At 46.4% G+C, this 16,587-nt stretch overlaps 1 protein-coding gene across 1 annotated transcript in view; it reads right to left on the bottom strand.

The window, feature by feature from the left end:
* The window catches only part of LOC119165485 (putative cytochrome P450 301a1, mitochondrial), a 128,762-nt gene that overhangs the window by 8,379 nt on the left and 103,796 nt on the right, over positions 1-16,587 (bottom strand). The window contains exon 8 of the mRNA XM_075872592.1: positions 8,803-9,030. Coding sequence (XP_075728707.1) covers positions 8,803-9,030 — 228 coding nt within the window. The remainder of the gene's footprint in view (positions 1-8,802; positions 9,031-16,587) is intronic.

Raw genomic sequence — 16,587 nt, forward strand, 5'->3', positions numbered from 1 at the left:
GGTGTAATTTAAGTGGTTGTCACGGGTAATTGTTTTCGTCCCCTTGCTTAACCGTTCCCCACTTTGCGCGTCTCCGGAGAACTTATTTGCAAGCGCAAAAACCAATGTGGCGCTATTTCCCCGACTCCCTCTCCAAATAACATAGCACTAAAAGATGGAAAGGGTAATTTGATCAAAGAGAAGTGTGCCGAAGTCCTAAACCAATATTTAACATTGGTAAATAACAGTCGAAAATATTGCATTCGTAATAAAGAAACTTAAGGTGTCCACAAGCTCTGGTATTTAGGATATCAACTATAATATTCTCAAACTAACCATTATTTCTTGCAGTTTGATCCTTCATCACATCTTTAATCAATCATTATCCACTGGTACACTTCCACATGATTGGAAAATTGTCAAGGTGATACCTATCTTCAAATCTTGAAATATAAGTGATGTAAACTACTACCGAACCATATCTCTCACTAGCATTCCTTGCAAGATACTTGATCGCATCTTTGCGCCTAATATTGCTCAGCATTTAGAAAATAACTTTTACTTTTTTCCCCAACAGCATGGCTTTAGAAAGTGTTCGTCTTGTGAAACCCAGCTTCTTAAATTCACCCATGATCCTCATTCTAATGTGGATGGCAACTCACAGGCAGACTGCATATACGTTGTTTTTTTCTAAAGCATTCAATCGTGTCACACATTGTCATTTAATTACTAAACTGTCTTCCCTTAATCTTGATTCTCTAACCATATCTTGGCCCCGAAACTTTCTATTGTCACGCAAGCAGTTTACATGGGTCAGTAACACCTAATCTTCATTTTCTGACGTTACTTCTGGAGTTCCTCAGGGCAGCGTCCTGATTCCTTTATTATTTCTCGTCTGCATTATTGACATCCCATCTCATATCTCATCATACATTCGTCTGTTCACCAATGATTGCATCATATACCGCAAAATTATTAGTCCAGCAGACCATCTGGCATTAAAACAGAATCTCGACCAAATCACATTGTGGTGCTCAAAATGGCAAATGACGGTAAGCACTGCGAAATGTAGTTTAATGAAATTCAGCCGAAACCTACATTGCCAACATAAACCTACATTGGCAACAGACCACTATAAGTACCTTGGCATTAACTTCACTTCGAATCTATCCAGGTCAACACACATTGAAAAATTTAATGCCACAGCGTCGCGCACACTCGTATACCTGAAACGTAATCTTCATATAGCGCCATCCATAACACGTAAACTAGCATATCAATCATTTGTCCGTCTACAACTCGAATACGCATCATTCATCTGGTCACTTCACCAAGCATATCTCATCGACTCACTAGAATGTGTGCAAAACCGCGCTGCACGTTTCATTGCGCGTGACTACAATCGCTATTCCAGTGTGACTAACGTGAAGGCTTCGTTATTACTACCATCCCTGGAATTGCGCAGGAAGACAGCTACTCTATGTTTATTCCATAAAGTCATCTACAGCACGCACGTAAATACTTTGCTGTAAAGAGGTTTATTGGGCGAACCAAACGGGCAGGTGGGAGATTGCAGATAGCGACAGGACGAGGAAGATAGAGGAGCTCGAGCGCCGATCTCGTGGTGCCTTACTCTGCGATGATGCTTGCTGTTTCCTTTTGTTGTCATCATTCCTTCATTATAATTGCCCCCGTCGAGAAAGATCAAGCCATCCTGGCGATCTAACAAGTGGGAACGAGCGGGTCGAAGTACGGCTTCAAGCGGTCTACGTGAACAATATCGTGTCCACGCCGACGACGGTCACCGGGTGGCGTAAGCGGTTCATAGGCGTAATTGACGGGCGATGTGCGTTCTACCACGCGGTATGGGCCATGGTAATTTGAAAGTAGCTTGGTAGACAAACCAGGTGCACAGGGTGGTACATACAGCCATACAAGGGTTCCAGGGGCGAACTTGGCGACAGGAGGGTGGTCGTCATCGCGGGCTTTTTCTGGCGTTGCTGGTCAGCCGTAGTAAACTGCTTCGCTAGTTGGCGGCATTCTTCGGCGTGACGAACGGCTTCAGACACGGTCGTGCACTCAGATACATCTGGTGTGTATAGCAGCAAAGTGTCAATTGTGTGCGATGGTTGACGTCTGTATAGAAGGCAGAATGGAGAAAAGCCGGTGGTGACTTGGGTAGCGGTGTTGTACGCGTAGGTCGCAAACGGAAGAACCAGGTCCCAGTTTGTTTGGTCAGATGCCACATGCGTCGCGAGCATGTCACCCAGGGTCCGATTAAACCGCTCAGTTAGGCCATTCGTCTGAGGGTGGTAAGCAGTACTCATCCGGTGTACAATATGGCACTGACGGAGAAGTGCTTGGATTACGTCGGATAGAAATACACGGCCCCGGTCACTGAGGAGCTCGCGAGGAGGGCCGTGACGCAACACAAACCAATGGAGGATGCAAGATGGGACGTCCTGAGCGCTCGCCGTAGGAATAGCAGCGGTTTCGGCGTACCGTGTCAGGTGATCTACAGCAACGATAGCCCACCGGTTACCTGCTGTGGTCAATGGCAGTGGTCCATAAAGGTTGATTCCGACGCGATCGAATGGGCGGTCAGGGCACGCAAGCGGCTGTAGTGGAGCTGCTCCTGCATTCGGTGGCTGTTTTCGTCACTGACACTCGTGGCAGCCACGAATAAACTGTCGAACAAAAGTAAACATCCCACGCCAGTAGTACCGCTTGCTTAAACGCTCGTAGGTCTTGAAGACACCGGCGTGAGCGCATTGCGGGTCGGAGTGAAATGATGCACAGATTGTTGAGCGCAGCTTTCGGGGTATAACGAACAGCCACTTCCTGCCGTCTGGTAAGTAATTGCGCCGGTACAAGAGACCACCTCGAACGGTACACGACGCGGATGTCATACTCTTGAAGTCGCAGAGCCAACGAGCAAGGCGACCTGATGGATCCTTCAGTGACGACAACCAACATAAGGCATGATGGTCTGTAACTACAGCAAAGGTACGGCCATATAAGTATGGGCGAAATTTCACAATTGCCCAAAGTATGGCTAAGCACTCTTTTTCGGTAACACTGTAGTTTACCTCAGCCTTGTTGAGCGTTCTGCTGGCGTAAGCGACGACATACTCAGGGGATCCAGGCTTGCGTTGAGCAAGAACTGCACCGAGACCGACACCACTGGCGTCTGTATGGATTTCAGTTGCAGCCGTGGGATCATAGTGGCGCATTATAGGCGGTGATGTCAGGAGACGGCGAAGAGTGGTAAATGCGTGATCACATTCGAAAGACCATAATGAGATGTCGTCGGCACTGCTTAAAAGTTAGGTCAAAGGGGCAATTATGGAGGCAAAGTTACGCACAAACCGACGAAAGTAGGAGCACAATCCTACGAAGCTGCGTAACTGTTTTACAGTCGTTGGTTTGGGGAATTCAGCAACAGCGCGTAGTTTAGCCGGGTCGGGAAGAACACCATCTTTTGATACGACGTGACCGAGAATGGTGAGCGTCCGAGCAGTGAAGTGGCAATTCTTGAGATTCAGTTGGAGCTGCGCATTCTTCAGACACGTGAGGACATGTTTCAGGCGTACAAGGTGTGTAGCGAAATCGGGTGCAAAGACGATGATATCGTCGTGATAGCAGAGGCATGTGTTCCATTTCGAACCCCGCAGAACCGAGTCCATCATGCGCTCGAATGTGGCCGGCGCATTGCAGAGACCAAAGGTCTTGACATTGAACTCATATAGCCCGTCCGGTGTCACGAATGCTGTTTTCGGACGATCACCATCTGCTAAGTGCACCTGCCAATACCCCGAACGCAAATCTAACGACGAAAAAAACTCGGCACCTTGTAAGAAATCAAGGGCGTCATCAATCCTGGGCAAAGGGTATACGTCTTTGCGAGTGATCTTATTTAAGCGCCTGTAACAACGCAGAAGCGAATTGTACCATCCTTCTTCTTAACAAGAACGACAGGTGATGCCCATGGACTTTGGGAAGGTCGGATAACGTCGCGCTTGAGCATATCGTCAACGTGTTCGGTGATAATCTGACGTTCCGCGGCGGAAACACGGTATGGTTGCTGTCGTTCTGGCGCGTTGGAACCTGTGTCGATGCAGTGGAAAAAACTGGAAGTTCGGCCAAGGGTAGGTTGATCAACGTCAAAGGATTCACGAAACTGGTAGAGCAGCTGAAGGAGCTCAGAGCGTTCAGATGGCGATAGTCCGTCGTCAATCGATGAATCGAAAAGCTCGCAAGGCCGTATATTGGAAGGGTTGAGGGCACTGATGGCGTCGTAGTCACCAAAAAAGTCTGGTGGCATGGTAAAAATTTGTTCTTTATCAATGGCATGCACGTGTCCAAGAGATTCACCTTGAAACAGTTCGACGGGATACGGACGGGGATTGATGAGGCAAAGAGCACTGTTTCCTTCAGAAATATAGAGGGTTGATTAAGGCAGAAGAAGTGATCTTCTACTAAGGAAGAGGCTTGATGGCTCAAAGAATGCAGCTTCGTTCCAAATGGCGTCACAGAACACGGGGAGCAACACAGCTGCTGTCGGAGGAATTTCAATGCCTTCTTTGACGACGAGTTTGTGTAAGGCGGGCTGAATGCGGCTGGTTGGTTGGCCGTAAAACGGGAAAAGTTCAAGCTCCGATCTTGCACAATCAATAACGGCATGGTTACGGGATAAAAAATCCCATCCAAGTATGATGTCGTGTGAGCATGACGAAAGGACAATAAACTCAACAGTGTAGTGGTCCTCCGCGATCATCAGCCGGACATTACAGGCGGCTACAGGCTGAACCGGGTCCCCATTCGCTGTTTGCAAGGACATCATATTAAGAGGCGTCGTCACTTTTCGAAGCTTGCGGCAAAGTTTAGCGTCTATCACGGAAACGGCAGCACCAGTATCCACTAGAGCATATGCTCGAGTACCTTCTACAAAAACTTCGACAATGTTCGATGGCAATGTCCGAGGACTTGAGCATTTCGACAGCGCAGTTCTTGCCTCCTGAACTGCGGCGGTTAGTTTCCCTCGTGTTCAGGAGCTGGCCGACGACGCATGGGTGACAGGGAGCGACGACGGGGTGAAGGTGAGCGACCAGACATAGTACGCGGACATTCCCGTGAAGACGAGCTTGACTAAGGGTCAGAATTTTCCAGACGGCATGGAGAAACGTCCATGAAGCTGTTCTGTGTCCGGGCGTCTGTGTATCCCGGCACGCGACGACGGCAGTAACGGGTGATATGGCCAGGGCCGCCGCACGCAAAACAAATGGGCCGGTTATCACGCGTTCTCCAAGTATTGGCAACGAGGGGACCAGTCCAGGCGGCAGACGGGTGAGTCGAGGCTGTGTTGGCAATGGGAGGAACCCAGGCGGTGGACGGCTGAGTCGGGGCTGAGGTATACGGCAGTCCCTGGAACGGCGGGGGGTGGTGTCGCTGCTGCCGCTTTAGTGCCTCAGCGTAAGTAAGAGGTGCGGTGACGGGTGGCTGCTGCAAGGACACCGGCATAGCCTCGGAAATCTGCTCCTGGACCACATGTTGGAGCATGTGAGCCAATGGTGGTGGGTTTCGCAGTGGCTGTTGGTGCGAGAGTTCCTGGCGTTGAGCAAAAGGCAGCAGAGAAAGCTGCCGAGCCACTTCCTCTCGCACGAAGCCTTTCATTTGTGCGAGAAGGTTTGTCTGGTCAGTCATAGCGTCCAGTGCGGTCACTGGTTGGATTGTCTGGAATGAGCATCGCGTCTGAGCTCGTTGCCTCAGCAATTCATCATAGCTTTGGCACAAAGTCACCATTTCTGCCACAGTGCTAGGAGACTTCGCGAGAAGCATCTAGAAAACGTCATCGTCGACGCCCTTCATAATGTGCTGTATCTTCGCACTCTCGCTCATGGAAGCATCGACGCGCCGGCAGAGATTGATCACATCTTCTATATATGATGTGAAAGTTTCACCAGGCTCCTGTGCCCGTGTGCGCAGACGTTGTTTGGCGCGTAGCTTCCGTAAGGCAGGTCGACCAAAAACGGCACATATTGCCTCCTTGAAGGCGGACCAATTCGCGAACTCTGTTTCGTGGTTCGTATACCACAGCTTGGCCACGTCGGTGAGATAAAAATTGACAGTGCCTAACTTAGCAGCGTCATCCCACCTGTTGGGTCCACTGACTTTCTCGTATGACGACAGCCAGTCCTCGGCGTCCTGGTCTTCGGTGCCGGCAAAGATCGGGGGGTCTCGCTGATGAACCGGGCCGGGGCAAGTAGCGGCCGCGAGAGGTATTGTTTGTTGGGCAGCGTCAACTTGCATGGTCGACGGCAGGGTGCGGGATCGGAGTTCCAGGTTGTAGGCGATATGGTTACCCAGCATGATCCACCAAATGTAAAGAGGTTTATTGGGCGAACCAAACGGGCAGGTGGGAGATTGGAGATATCGACAGGACGAGGAACATGGAGGAGCTCCAGCGCCGATCTCGTGGTGCCTTACTCTGCGATGATGCTTGCTCTTCCCTTTTGTTGTCATCATTCCTTCATTATATTGCCACTAACAAAGCCCCATCGCAAATCTTGCAGGCTTCATAATCAGCCTAGTTTTGCTCGTCATTTCGGCCGCACCCAAGCATCTAAAGCTTCCACACCTGCTCGTGCCATAGTTCAATGGAATAACCTTCCTGATTTTGTGGTAAGCATTCGTGATCGCGTGGCGTTTAGGAATAATATACTAACTATATATGACTATTTCCTAAGCATGTATTTTGTATTCGTGTTCATTCATTGTACACTCACATCTTGAACCGTTCAAAAATGTATAACGCATAATATTGTCATATTACTACAGTGTATGCTATCGAGCCTTTTAGCAATTGTATAAAACGCGGCTTTTGAATTATTTTCGTTTGCATTGTGTTCTTTTCAAATAACTATTGTATAGTCCCCCTCCGTTAATGCTCCTACTTGGAGCCTGTGAGGTATTTGTAAATAAATAAACAAATGCGTCGAGCGTTGGTAACAGTCTTTACGGGTGAAATCCGTATACATAGAAATAAACCTGTGGCAATATACTCACAGGCGACCACGCAGATCCCACTTCTCACAACAAACGCGTACATCTGCGCGCGAGTAATAAACAACTTATCGCGACTCAGTAAGGAGATAAACGTATTCATGAATTATTGAGCATAATTCATGCTCAATAATTCATGAATACGTTGTGCTCTTTCAGTACGGCCATTCAGGGAATTAGAAAGTGGAATATAAAGCATTCTAGTTTGAACTCTTCCAACAAAGACTTTTTATACGTCACAGACTGTGCTGCTAAATGCTTTGTGGTGGAACTGTACATTTCCGTTCCATTAGGCTATTCTACTTTAGTACGCTGAAAGCTTTCATGAGCATTACATCACGAATGCAAATATAATAGAAAACTCGCATTGCACTTCTTTAAAAATTTTTAATGAAAGCCATATAGACGAACAACGAAAATAAATTCACTATCGCACGGCCGATACTCTCCCCGCAGTATCCTTCGTTGTTTAGATGAAAAAATGGCAGTGGCTTAGCTCAGCTATGCCAGGATATATGTAGCGCTAGCAAAGGTTCAGCTGATTATTCTTAGCTTTCCAGATATCATGCTTACAGCTGCTCCAATGACAGACATACGATATACCTATTATGTGGCACATGCACATTTATTTTGCCGGGCAACTACTTGGGGATCCAATGAGTTAAGCTTCTCCGCTCTACTGCACCGTTGAGCAGCATTTGCACTATTCTTCTGCATGGCTATACTACAGTGGCAAACGCCAGTCAGAGGCGCTATCAAGCGGCTCCAGTGCAGTGTCAGATGGCGACTGCACAGGGAAGGCGCGCGCGTCGGCATCCATATGTCTACCAAGGCTATGACGGCACTCCTCTCGAAAGCGCACACCGGCGGCGAGTGGCGCGCGGCCGTGGCCGAGTGCGAGGGAGGTGCCGTTGTCGTTTTGGTGCTCATCTCAGTTGTCGTTTTGGTGCTCATGGACTCTTTCTCACGGCGAATGTTATAAAATCACGTGTCTCTGGGAGCATGCTTTCATTAGGCATGCTTTTACCCTCCGATGTGATTTGTAAATGCGAAATGCCTACAATGTAACGGTAGATCGGCTTGTTAATATGTGACGCTGAGGACACGAAATAGCTGTTTTAAGAGGTTTTTAATTTGACTGTATATAGGAACCCTGTAAGTGATGCGAAATGAGCCTTTCTTTGTACTCTGCCCGTTCAAGACAAACGGATGGGTTCATATGAATACCGCAGGTGAATTCTGTGAATGCTCTTGTAGTTGAGTGTTTGGTGAAGTACATAAAAATCAACGCTATTTGCTGCGTGACACAATGAATTGCAGAAACAACCTCCAATGAAACAGTGACAACACGTGCTGGCACGATCACAAAAGCTTATGGAAGACGCTTCCATTACAGCAGCTAGGGGAGGGTGGAATGCATACTACTGACAAATTTCGTTTTGCTATTACAAACTACAATCAGTCTCACGTGTTTTATTGAGTTATTGGCAACAATATTACTAATGAAAGCAACATAAATAATGCGTCACCACCATCATGCAAAAAGGAGCTCTGTGGTGATGACATATAAAGGCTGAAAATGGGGTGTGAACAAGCGTTGAAAGCTGGGCGACTTGGTGTAGGTTCATGTTTAAGTGAACTGCACAGCAGACACAACACAAGGAGGAACCGAAGCTAGACAGTACTAGAAGTCACTGGAAGGAACTATAAGTATACTTCTATTCTTGGTGATGTGTCCAACCACCTTATGAAGTTACTCACTTTTGCAACAAGAATAGAGAGCTCCATCTCGGCTATCCGTCTTCCAATGCACATGCGAATACCAGTGCTGAAGGGCAGCGAAGCGAAAGGGTGCATCGCCCAGTTTTCCAGAAGCTCGGGGGCTCGGCCACCATTAGCCCGTAGCCAACGGTCTGGTATGAATTCTGAAGCTCTGGTGAAGTTCTGTTCCAGTCGTCCACTGACAAACATTTCAGTCCTCAAAACGGTCTGTAAAGCATTGGGTAAGTAGCCAAATGTGAACAACTTCATTGGTTAATTATTCGCGCACTCCAGCGATGCTATGTTAAAGAAGCATTCCGGAGTCTCCCATGAAGACCAGCCCTCCCACTTAAAAGGTGAGGTATTAGGATGATTGTTGGTAGACCAGTCGGTACATACGGAGCGAGAAACAGCATGCCTAGGTGGGAAAAAGAGTTACAAGAAGCAAACATATTTTCAGCTGCACATATAACGCACATACCAGGCCACATAACAGCCAGAGCCGTGCGTATGAGTGCTTCCTCTGACTTTTAAATATGAATGCATTTCTTAGTCACGCTATGTCAGGCGTCCATCGGGATCTGTCCACCACCCTCTCCCATAGCAACAGCTGCAGTCGCACGCGTCCCCAGCAACCAGACCCTCCACCATGTCACGCTTCGGCATCGGCAGCTGTCAGCAACAACTACTGGCGTGCGCGCTTATCCTCACCCCTAGCAAACGGAGCCACCCCCCTCCTTGACTTGAACGTGACTTGCCACCACCTGAATGCAGTGTGTTTGAAACTCGTTTGCGCTGCCAGCGTTTGTGTTGATAAGAAGATCGCATTATAGCCACCCGGTACCACGACAGTGGCAGTGCTTCGCCGCTCCTTCTCAAGCCGTTTGCTCTCAAGCACTCCCCCGTCCACTCACTCGTACGTATACAGAGCCTTTTACTGTTTACTAACACGGGCCTTTGATAACATTCGGTTTCGTCCACCGATGTGCGCTAGTAGCATCGGTGGGCAGAAACTTTAGAAAATAGCCCGCCGATATTCTAAAGCTTCTTTTCCTCATTTGGCAAAATATATTCAAATAAATGTCCTTTCCAGTACATAAACGAAGAGAATTCGACTGTCCACACATTCCTTTTATCTGAAACACTAAAGAAAGACCTTCTTTTTCTTGAAAAAAAAAACTCAAATACAAGCTTTGAGTTTCGATGTTAGGGGCTGGTAAAATGACCAAGAGTCTTTTTGGGTAGAACGCTTGGCATCTTGAAACCGTCTATACAAAGGGGGTGAAGCGTGCAGCTCACTCTAGACCGTTCGCTGGCTGATGAATGTGTAAATAAATGGTTACGGTACAAATCCTCGTCTCCTCATTATTAACGCCTATAAAATTATACGCCGTGTGTTCTCGGTGCAACAAATTCATTCGAATTTCCTCACGATACCCTTCACGCAGGTGAAAGCAACTTTTTTCTCTCGCCTAAGAACACTGTTTCTCGCTATGATTAGGACGCCTGCGTATCTTGTATGAACGGGATGACTGACAGGATCAGAAAAAAAAGCACATTTTGGTAGACCGCACGGTGCGATGACAGAGAAAGGGATAGATAGTTGGTGGTGAGGGAGGCCAAAGAAATCTTTCGACCTACCATACATTCTCGGCTCCTTAACTGAGCTGTAAGTAATGTAAACAAACGCGTTGCATAATATTCAGCCTCATCCTTCTTGACGGAAAGCAGTGTACAATTAAGGGTTCATTTTCCATGTTAAACACAATAATAACGACATCTATCATGCAATGATGTGAATGAAATTGGATAGGATGTTATATGTAATAATTGTGATGCAAATGTAAAGAAAAAAAAGTGGATTGAAAGATGACTTGTCGGCGGCAGGGACCGAATCTGATTGATTGATTGATTGATTGATATGTGGAGTGTAACATCCCAAAACCACCATTTGAAGTAGGGAAGAGTAAAATGAGATTGGAAGACAGGTTTCTGACAGTGAAGGATTGTAGATGTGCAGGGAAAAAAAGAAATTTACTATATGAAGAGTGGCCACTGGAGCCTTTTCACGGCCCAGCAAAAAAGGGCCTCACCAACCGCTAGATGGCACACCCATGCTTGATTTTACTATTTTGTTGAGACTGCCCCAGGAGGACATAGCTGCTTCAGGAGGACAAAGCATACCGAAGACTGCCATCATTCTTTTTGCAAAAAAGAAGTTTTATTAATTTGTGCAATTTTCCATATCCGCTCTACATCGTGTGCCGCTGAATGCATTTATTGCTTTGCAACAAAACTCAGTAAAATCTGACTAAAAATTGTTATCTTTTTGCATTTGTTTTGCACAAAGAGGCACCTTTACGTGGTTTTGATGTGCTACACATGTATCGCCTGCTATACAAGCATGTGTGTGTAGCCGAATGATAGGAACCCTCTATTTGGGAGCATGAGGGTAAGGGTTCAAATCACAGTGTCAGAAAGAAAGAAAACTTTTGTTGTTTTATTTATGCCGAAGAGATTATCAAGTCTGACCAGCCACTCGAGGCGCTAAAAGCAGCGCAAAAGCTAGGCCGCAGGGCCCTACAGAAGCGTCTGTTCTTTATTTAAGTATGTTTGTCTATCGGGAAAGCGTTCAGGCGTTTCGCAGGTATAGGAAGAGCGTTGACAAAAATCAAGAAAAAATGAACTAAGCGGCTCACGAGAATGAGACGCTGTAGTGGAGGGCTTTGGAAATTTCGACCACCTGGAGTTTTTCCGCGTGCAGCCGAATCTGAGCACACAAACCTACCGCATTTTCGGCTCCATCGAAAATGTAGCCGCCGCAGCCGGAATGCGATCCCGCGACCTACGGATGAGCAGCTCAGTACCATAGCCACTAGACCACTACGGCAGAGTCAGGAACTGAACCTACCACAACTCGCCCCGCCGTGGTGTTCTACTGCCTAAGGTACTCGGCTGCTCACCGGCCGTTAGGGGGATCAAGTCCCGGCAGCAGCGGCTGCATTTTTCATGGAGGCCAGATAGCTGTAGGTCCATGTGTTAGGGTTTGGGCGCAGGTCAAAAAGCACCAGGTGGTAGAAACTTTCGAAGACCTTCACTGTGGCGTCTCTAATAATCATATGGGAGTTTTAGGACGTTAAACTCCACATATCAATCAATAAACCTTTGACTACTCGCTGCCATGGCAACAGGTGACGATGGCTGACTCTATTTTAGATATGTAGAAATACCTAAAATAGAAAACAGGCCTTCATATATAGCTTGTCTACGCATCACTGAGGCCTATGGCAACGTTAACCAGAAACTTTTGTGGGACATATTGAAGAAAGTGGGCATAGCTGACGGCTTTATTCAGATTTTTCAGAGAAATATATTGAGAAAATACTGTTTGCATAGAATAAGAAGGAATTAGTAGCAATGACGGGGTACAAATCAACATGGTGATGAGACAATAATGTCTTTCTTTTTCGCTGTTATTCATGCTGTACATGGTTAGGGTTGAAAGAGTGCTAGAATGTAGCAATATTTGATTCATTCTGTCACACAAACAGGCTGGTGTGATGATGAAGCGAAACCTTCCAGGTCTCTCTTATGCAGATAATATCGTCCTATTTGCGGACAGACAAGACGATATACACTGGTTGGAAGAAATAGGCGGAAGAGAAGGCGAGGCTCCAGGACTAGATTTTTGTGCAACAATATGTGGATTGATGGCATTCAATGATTGCGAGACCGAACCAGGCATTCTCAATACAGGGCCAAGAAATACCGATGGTAAGCAAGTACATATTGCTCGGGGTATGGTTAAATGAGGTAGATAGATATTTGAAGGTACACAAAAAACATCAGCAGCAAAGAGAAATACGAATGCGGCAATGATGAAGCACATAGCGTAATGAGGATAACATGGGTACGGAGGTCTGTGGAAATGCGAAATGATTTTGGGGCATACATTTGGGAACTAAGTGGTGTGCATGAAGTCAGAGTTGCAATCAGGAATGGATCTAAATCAAAGGACTGCGGGACGCCTCGCCTTGGGCGTTCACAGGAAGATGACAAATGAGGCTGTTAAGGGGAATATAGGATGCACAACCTTTGAAATAAGGGAAGCTCGAAGGAACGGCTTAAAAGAATGAAGGAGAGTAGATTGGCAGAGAAAGTGTCTAGGTATTTGTATAGGAAGAGCGCGGACACAAGTGAGAAAAAAAAAGAACTAGAAGGCTCACCAGTAAATATACGGCTGGCAATGTTGGCGATAAAGCAACAAGAAGTATTTAGCGAAAAGTCAGAGAGGCGGACAGGATTAATTAGATGACAGCAATGAAAAGAAGCCAGCTCACAGCAATTACCAAAAAGGCAAGAATGAAATAAGGAGGGAGATGTTTTAGTATAATGCAAGGGGAAGCGCTTTACTGTTAGAAGTGAGGTCGGGTTGCCTTAGAACACACAGTCATAAAGCGATATTCCATAAAGAGGAACAACAATGTACATGCTGCGGGGGAGCTAAAGAAACAATGCAAGGTGTTCTGCTTGAATTCGGTGATATCCAGTAAGGTATACGTGCGGGTACAATCTTACATGGGGCTTTCCGTTTTAAGGACAAACGTTGAAAGCCTAGCACGTTCGTGAATAAAGCAACTAAGAGATGGTAAGAGTATTGGAGGCAGAAATGTAGAGATAAAGAAAGAAAATAGTGGGAAAACAAGGTCATTCTGTCTGAAGAGGCAGACAGATGGAACATAAATTTACATTAATCTAAGTACAAAAGGCATTAGGCAAACATAAAAAGAAAGTTTTCTTTTACTTATTTTCTTGCGAGCCCGGTGGTACACATGTAATCGCCCCGTTTTAAGGGGGACAAGGGGGACGCTCTCAACCTAAATATATCCATCCACATTTATTTCACATATATACGCATCAAAGAGGATTGGCGGATAGCCTGCGTACATAGTAGATCATATGGTAGCGCATCCAGCGCATTATTAAAAAGTCGCAGGTTTGGTTGCTGCCCACGGCGAGTTATCTTTTCACGCACTCTTCTTTCTTCACATGTATATAACAATTACCTCACATAACATCCCTTATACTTTCCTTGGCATCATTGTGTGTTAGATGGCATTATTATATTGTCACGGAGCCGTGACGTGGCCGAAGACAGGAGACTTTATGTTGCGATATAACTGTTTATTTGGGCGAACTTGTGCTCGGTAAACGAAAAGTCCGATTACAGTAGCAGTCTTCCACAGATAGCGTTTAAGAGAACTTTATTTCCGGATATAACTTACACAGCTTATGTGCACACATAAAAATGAATAATCGTGAACAATGCGTATGTACAATGCAAGCTGTTATATACATCGAAAAGAACTTATTGCATATGCAGTGACGTACAATGGAAAATTGTACAACAGAGACAGGACATTCATGACATCGAGATGAATAAACCTAAATAAACAGTAAGGCTATTGAACAAACAGGGGGAGGTCATTCACAGTGTAGCGTGATATTTTGCAATCCCTGTGAGATGCTCTCGCACACAAGAACAATATTGCACAAAAGGACTTGTTTCTAAAAAAGAAAAGAAAAATACACACTGTAATGTCACAGTGGTACAAGCTCTAGCCCAACTTCTCAATAGAGGATGAAAGGCATGTACACTCTGTTGTTTTTACGATAATAAATCGCGTAGACCACCGTCGGAGGAAAGCCTCCTCTCCCAGCATGACTAGTTCTGCGTTAAGATGCATAAGCATTATGTTTCTTAGCCGATGTAGTAGGGGAAACATGGCTTTCTGGGGACGTCGCCTCGGGCAGGCCAGTCCCCTTCGTTTCCATAAGACGAAGGCTCCGATAGCCATTACGAGTACGACATAGTTATCCCTGTGGCTAGACTTTCACTGCATACTTGTTTGGAACATCCTGGTAACCATTCGCGAAAAGGTGCACGCTACTATACATTCATGAAAGACATGGTTTAGTGTTTTGACGTGACCGCATTGGGGCATGTGGCGGAAGGCGCCACGCCTCACGCCGCAAGGCGGTTGGCCGTTGGTAAAGCACCCCATTCCCTGAGCCAGTTTAGGTGAGAGACGTGTTTGTAAGGTGAGAGACGTGTTTTTAGGGGAGAGACGTGTTTGTAAGAGTCCAGCGTCTTTTCGCCCGGCATTTCCGGCGTTCTTTTTCAGATAGGCTTTTAAATGCTATTAATTCGCTCATGTCGGTGGGGGACATTTCCATAAGTTCTTGAACTGAAAAATCATTTCGCCATTGTTGCAAAGATTTTATAACATGTGTGTAATACGCTGGTGGCTGCTAAGCTGCTGGTCCCGTGTCGTTTGCTAAACCAAAAAGTTTTCTAGAGGTTCCTAGCAGTACACTACAAGTTGCCTGCCTCGATACGATGAGATATCTAAGAGTGCCGAGGTGTTTTTGAGAGCCAACATGCGGCACATTATATCAAAGTTGGGTACACTGAGCCCTCCCCATTTTACTGGTAGGTGAACCAAGGCTCTGGCAACAGCTTGGGCGTGGCCATCCCAGAAAAAGGAGCCGAACGTAGTAGCCACTTTCGGCAAAATCCGTCGAGGTGGTCGGAAAATTCTTGCTACATAAAGCAGTGGCGCTGTTATGCTGGATTTATTTAGGTAAGCTCTTTCAATAAAAGGTAGTTGAAGCGTTCTGGCGACTTCAATGCGTCTGTCCACTTTGTGTTGGATTTCCTTCCATGTGGTGCGGGCTACCTCACCAGTCGAAAGGAAAGTTACACCTAAGACTTTAGCGCCTTGGACGATTTGGACGCCATCAGGGAACTCTTTACTGTGCATCCCAAAGCACAATGCCCTGCTTTTTCCGGGATTAAGACGTGCTCCCGACAGGTAACTATACTCGTGGAATATTCGCAAAAAGGCTCTGTAGCTATCTATGTTCCGAATGAACAACGAGATGTTATCGGCGTATGCCGCTACTTTCATTTCGCCCAAGCCTGGAAGAGGGAAACCGCGTATCGAAGTGCATTTGTGGATTTGTTTCAGTAATGGATCTATGCATATTACAAAGAGAAGTGCGGAGAGGGGACAGCCTTGTCGAATGCCCTTACGTACTGCAATAGGTTCAGATGTATAGCCATTCACTACTAATGACGTTTTTAAGTCTGCGTACAGTAAGCGGAGGGTGTCGGTTAAGTGTGCTGGGAAGCCATTACACTCCAGCATAGCGAAGAGATAGTTCCATTCTACGCGATCAAAAGCTTTTTACTGATCCAAGGAAACTAAAATGCCAGATATTTGTGTTCTTATAGCGTACATGAATAAATCGCGAGTCAGCGCAAGTGAGGAATAGATCGTACGACCTGGGACACAGCAGGTTTGTATGTCGCTTGCTATTTCCGGTAGAATGGTTGTTACGCGGTTTGCAAGAATGGCTGTCAATATCTTATAATCCGAGATAAGCAGGGAAATGGGCCTCCACGCCCTTGGATTGGACGGCTCTCCCTCGCTTTTAAGCAAGAGTATAGCTCTGCTCTCACGAAACGTATTTGGTCTAATTCCGTCAGCAAGAAGCCCATTTAGCATTGTCAAAAGGTGGTCTTGTAATGTTTCAAGGAAGGTTTTGTAGAAACTCAAATGTATCCCATCAGGGCCGGCGGCGGCGGTTGTGTTCTTGCGCTGAAGCACGATGCGTCATTTATCCAGCGTCACTGGGCTGCACAGACCATCGCGGAGCTCCTCCGGTACGCGGGCAATTCCCTCGCAAAACTCATTAACTATGGTGGTATCGTTCACGTCG

This window comes from Rhipicephalus microplus, chromosome 8, assembly GCF_043290135.1.
Source record: "Rhipicephalus microplus isolate Deutch F79 chromosome 8, USDA_Rmic, whole genome shotgun sequence".
Taxonomy (NCBI): Eukaryota; Metazoa; Arthropoda; class Arachnida; order Ixodida; family Ixodidae; genus Rhipicephalus; species Rhipicephalus microplus.